The sequence below is a fragment of the Plectropomus leopardus genome, unplaced genomic scaffold (assembly GCF_008729295.1).
Source record: "Plectropomus leopardus isolate mb unplaced genomic scaffold, YSFRI_Pleo_2.0 unplaced_scaffold615, whole genome shotgun sequence".
NCBI lineage: Eukaryota > Metazoa > Chordata > Actinopteri > Perciformes > Serranidae > Plectropomus > Plectropomus leopardus.
In genome coordinates this window covers 1,513-6,980 of record NW_024667621.1, presented here as the reverse complement: position 1 = coordinate 6,980, position 5,468 = coordinate 1,513, and the positions used below count along the sequence as shown (strand labels likewise).

The 5,468-nt window shown below is 39.4% G+C and overlaps 1 protein-coding gene across 1 annotated transcript; it reads left to right on the top strand.

Moving 5' to 3' along the window:
• Positions 1–2,058: 2,058 nt before the first annotated feature.
• Positions 2,059–5,002, top strand: LOC121939806 (serotonin N-acetyltransferase-like). Its single transcript, XM_042482752.1, has 3 exons — positions 2,059–3,256; positions 3,891–4,045; positions 4,122–5,002. Exons 1-3 carry the CDS (start codon positions 3,100–3,102, stop codon positions 4,488–4,490), a joined length of 681 nt encoding a protein of 226 aa, XP_042338686.1. The 5' UTR covers positions 2,059–3,099; the 3' UTR covers positions 4,491–5,002.
• The last annotated feature ends 466 nt before the right edge of the window (positions 5,003–5,468 follow it).

Genomic DNA, 5,468 nt, shown 5'->3' with positions numbered 1-5,468 from the left:
TAAAAAAACACTTTTAATTAGGTTTTCTTTCACGTAACAAAACAAATCCAAAGCTAGGGGACGATCCACCTAAAATAAAAACTAATCGTTGACGTACATACATGTCACAGGATTATTATTTTGAGACGAAAAAAGAAATATTTATATTTTTCTTGTTGGTGACACATAAAAACATTAACGTTATATCGTGATTATCGTTTCACTTTCTAATTTATTCAAAAACTCACTCGTTGGTGTGGCTGCTCTAACCTGTTAACAAGGACGCTGAAATTAAAAAAAGGTTTTCGGCTGCACTGCTGCTCTCTTTATGTCAGCAGACGGGAAAAACTAAAACGTCAAAGTACACGTCAAACATTTTTAAGGCAGTTTTTATCACCCTGATGTTTGTTCGAGTGTTTGTGTTTTAGATGAATTTGGTTTTAAGTTGATATTTAAGCTACAAAAAGCTGTTCTGATGTCATGATTGACAGCTGTGTGAGCCAATCGCTGTGCTCGCAGTAAACGGTGCTGCTTGCAGTTGATCCGTCACAGACTGTAGCTCCAAATGTCACCAGTCGAGATTGCAGCAATATTTGGGCTATTTTGGCTTCATTTTTGCACAGTGGGAGGAAGTGGAGTGCATCTTTGTATCCGGTCAGTGGCTGGAGCAGATTTTAGCTGTTTAAAATGCTTCCAGATGCTAAAATTACAGCGTTGCGATATTGGAAAGAAAGCGATCATGATGAAAACAAACTTTATTTTTGCATCAATCTACAATATAAACAGTATGTCCATCATATCGATCCGTTTATCATGTTGTAACAGAGCAGCATTTTCCGGTCCTGCGCTAGGATTGTTTGCTTGCATATGAATATAGAAATGTGACTGTACGCTGCCTTGTCGCCTCAGTGCTACAAACCGTTGCTCTTTTGACAGTTTTATTTCCTCATGATGTTTGACAGTAGGTCCGTGTTGACTCGTAAGTATTTTGGTGTGACGGCTGAAAGCGGCAATCACACTCTTTTGCTTTTCTTCTTCTTCTTCTTCTTCTTCTGTGCCTTTTTTCGCTCATTTGAAACTCGAAAAACCCATTTATGCCACATATACTGTTCATATATTGAACCATGCCTAAGGTATTTTCATAAAATATTCATAAATTTGCATATGTAATGAGATAACAGTGGGAAACTGATTTTCTTTGATTTGTATGTCCTGCTACAGGCGTGAATGTTACCACGGTGATTGATGTGTCGAAACGTGCGGGATTCTTTGTAGATGGGTGCTATGACTTTTCTTATTGATAACTTTTATACTTTTTGAGTTATTAAGGTTTAAAAACAATCCGATTGACATCAACTGTATTTATATCTGCTATTGTATACAGTACAAACTCCACTCGTACTTCAAAAATGCTCAGTTATTGCACATCGATCAACTGTACCTCTGCTCATCACCACGACGTGTACAGTTTATGAATTATTAGGAGCTATATGATACATTAAAGTCTATGGAGCCCAATTCAGCCACATTGTATTTATCACTCAACCTGTAAACGACAAACTCAAAAGATCAGAGAAATCATAGTGTAGAATATCATAAAAATACCATTGAAAAGTCAGTAAATAATGACATAAAAATGTCAGTACAGTATGCAATGAAATATGGCACAAACTCAGTGTCGTATGTCATAACTTTTTTTATGTAAAAATTGTCGGAGTAGTACGCCAAAATGAATGCCAGTAAAAAATCATAGTATGCCAAAAAATTGTCACTTAAAAGTCAAAACGTGCATCATAAAAATGCCATTAGAAACATTATTATAAAAATATTATATTTATTCCATAAAATGCCATTAATAGTGTCATAGTTAAACAAATTCTTTATAAAATGAAAAACACAAAAAATTATAGTATAATATATCAAAAATTGCTATCAAAAGTCATGTTATAACAAATCATAAAAATGCCATTAAAAATAGAATACACATAAAAAAAATCATAGTATGTCAAAAATTTTCATTAAAAGTCATGGTATAACACATAATAATAATGCCATTAAAAAGTCTATAAAATGCCATAAACAATCTCATAGTTTAACACATTATTTTAAAAAAAGAGGGAAAAAAAATCAGTATCTAAAAAAATTGCCACTAAAATGTCATAGTATAGTGTGTCATAGGAATGCCATTAAAAAGTCTGTATATTATTCCATAAAATGCCATTAAAATATCAGAGTTTAATATGTTATTTTTTAAAAAACACACGAAACGAATCATAGATGGCCCTGTCTTAAAATCCAGATGATGAGATTGTTTCTGCATTAAGATGAAATGATAGTTTTCATACATCGCAGAGTTTTTGCTGTTAAAACAAACCAAAGACCTGGTGGTCACTTCCTCCAGCACGCGCAGCGACGTGGACTCGTTGTGCTCCGTCACGGAGGAGATAACGAGTCAGTAAAGCGCCGAGTTGTGGAAACAACTCCGAGTAATCCTTCATCATGTGACTCATAGTAATAATCACTTGATAATGAAGACGGACGTCTGCGGCGCAGCAGGTGACACCGACAGAAGAGAAGAGCCGCTCAGACCGGAGAACCTCAACATCACCGGGACATTCACCGAAACATCCTCCGGTGAGTCACATCGACACGTGCGAACCATGTTTTTATTAATTATATGAGGAAGAAAAGACAGGAGGTAAACACAGATTCATGTTTGTGTCACTTTGTCTAAAGTTTTGTGAGCCGCCGCTGATCCTGGGTCAGTGTGCCTTCGTGTGAACGTGCGTAAACCTGCTATAAATACACCGGAGGCGGCGGTTGATGGAAAATTGTTATTTTCTGTCAATAGAGACAAAAACCCAACAGCAACAGCGCGCGCTGTTAATTGCAGGTTTTCAGCAGATTGCCTCTCACAGTTCTGACCTTCGTTCATTCACTGACATCAAATCATTCAAATGCAAATGAGCCGCGGGATCAGATCCGGGGAAGCTGTCCTATAAATACAGACATAAATCATCCCGTTCTCCTTGCAGGGCCCGACAGAGGTGATCCTGCACAGCGGGGGACCACGAGACAGCAGAGGTCGTTTTTTGGAGGACAGAGTGTGAAAAGAGTCGTATGATGTCCGTTGTTGGCGCGCAGCCTTTCATCAAACCAATGCAGCCTGCGCCGTCCGTTTCGCCCGGTATCCAAAGGAGACACACACTCCCCGCGAGCGAAGTCCGACCCCTGAACACGCAAGATGCCATAAGCGTGTTTGAAATCGAGCGAGAAGGTAAGTGACGCGTCTTATCCGTCTTATACTGAAGGAGAAATCCGCTCTGCTGAATCCGCCGAGTGAAATAAACATCGACAGAGTGCGTAAAACCATGTGGTGCTGACAGACCGAATGTCCTTTTTGAGTTTAATTTACACTCCTATCAGATGTTTGTTTATTGACCCTTTAAATATGTTAAATCTGGGCTTTTTATATATATATTTGCGCCGCCAGTAGTGTGCGTAAAAGTAGTGCCAAACCATTTTTTGCGCATGGCCACTTTTCTTCCCTCTCTTTTTCTCCCTTTGTGTGACTTTCTTTTTTTATTAAAGAAATAATCCGCTCTGTTAAATTACTAATCCGCCGAGTTAAAGCAAGCAATACTTCGGCAGGGTGCGTAAAACCATGGCACCGACAGATCTCATTACTGATCTTAGTCGAGGCCAAGCCATTTTTGCGGACGGCGATTTTCTCTTTCTCCATCTCTCTTTTCCCTAAAACCTTGATTCAGGATTCAGGTTTCAAATGGTTAAATATATACTAGACACTCAGCGGCTATTTGGGTCGCCTTTAACATGTGTAGAAGAAGAAATTACGGACGGCCATTCTCGTTCTTTCTTTCATTCTCTCCCCATCTCTCTCTTTCTTTCAGCGTTTATCTCAGTATCGGGTGAGTGTCCTCTCCACCTGGATGAGGTGCGTCACTTCCTCACCCTGTGTCCGGAGCTGTCCATGGGCTGGATCGAGGAGGGCCGGCTGGTGGCTTTCATCATCGGCTCTCTGTGGGACCAGGACAGACTCACCACAGTAAGATATGCTGCACTTTTCCAAATCATCACAAAGATCTGATCATACCGAGTAACCTTTAATCGCTTTGCTCCAGGACGCGCTGACTCTCCACAAACCCCGCGGCTCCACCGTCCACATCCACGTCCTCGCCGTCCACCGCACCTTCAGACAGCAGGGCAAAGGTCCCATCCTGATGTGGCGCTACCTGCAGTACCTCCGCTGCCTGCCCAACGTACGCAGAGCGGTGCTCATGTGCGAAGACTTCCTCGTTCCCTTCTACCGCAAATCTGGCTTCAAGGTGCTGGGCCGCTGCGCCATCACCGTGGCTAACCTCACCTTCACGGAGATGTGGTACCCCATCAGCGGCCACGCGTACATGCGGCGCAACAGCGAGGCGATCCGGTTCCCTCAGCACCCTCTGACGCTGCCGCTGGCAAAGAGGGATGAACATGTTGATGTATGATGTGGTGAGTTATGACGCAAAGAAATCTCCACACACTGTAAAATCTGACAAGTTCACTTAAAAAGAAATCTAAGAAACTAATTACTAAGTTAAGTTTACTTAAAACGTAGTGCCATTATCTTAATTTGTGAAGCCGTTGCAACTTAAAAATGACAAGAAATCAATCTTTCTATGTTTTAGTAACTTCAGTAAAATGAGTTTACTGTGTTATTTATCTATTTTGCTGTCAGTCGTTTTTCGTATTTTCTTAATCACGTTAATCAAATGAAGCCTAAGCAATGGGGCGTAAAAGGCATTAAACAACTTAACAAAAAATGTCCCACAAATTTTTAAAAATTAGTAAAAGGTGAAGAGAAAATTTCCTGAACAATAGTTTTTAGAAAGGAGGGAGGATTATTAATTACATATTTAAAATTATGTTACAGGTTAACAAAACAACTCTAAAACCTTCTAACTTGATAATCGGAAAAATCCTCTTTGTGATGATCAAGTAAAGTCACTAACTTTGTTTACTGTAATTGCAACAACTTCACAAAATTAAGTAAATATGGCTAAATTTTGACTAGATATAAAGTGAATATATATATTAAAATTAATAGTTCTTTTTACTTAAATAAATCAATCAGTCTCCTTTTTAAGATAAACTTGTGCAGGTTGTCTTTTTTCTTTTTTGAATCAGTATTTTATTTTTTAGATATTTAATATTATTTTATATATACATAATATTACACTAAATTCTGTGCGAAATTGTCTTATGTACAATGAAAACAAGAATGTACAACGCTGTAATGTGATGTAGGCTCACTTTGTTAGACTCTATTCGGTGTTGCATTGGACATTTGGGAGCACGTTAAGCTGCACCTGCTCAGCACCTTTCTCACTTCCATAACTATAGACTGACGTCAGCGGCCGAGCTTCAGCTGCTCAACCGCAGCTCCGGCAGCTCTATTCGGTTGCTTTAGCTGTTGTTACCATGGC

Bases quoted from the DNA above. Each gene is read 5' to 3' on its own strand.
- LOC121939806 (XM_042482752.1), top strand. From the start codon at position 3,100: ATGATGTCCGTTGTTGGCGCGCAGCCTTTCATCAAACCAATGCAGCCT. The intron at 3,257-3,890 runs GTAAGTGACGCG...TCTTTCTTTCAG, and splicing joins GTTTGAAATCGAGCGAGAAG to CGTTTATCTCAGTATCGGGT. The intron at 4,046-4,121 runs GTAAGATATGCT...GCTTTGCTCCAG, and splicing joins ACCAGGACAGACTCACCACA to GACGCGCTGACTCTCCACAA.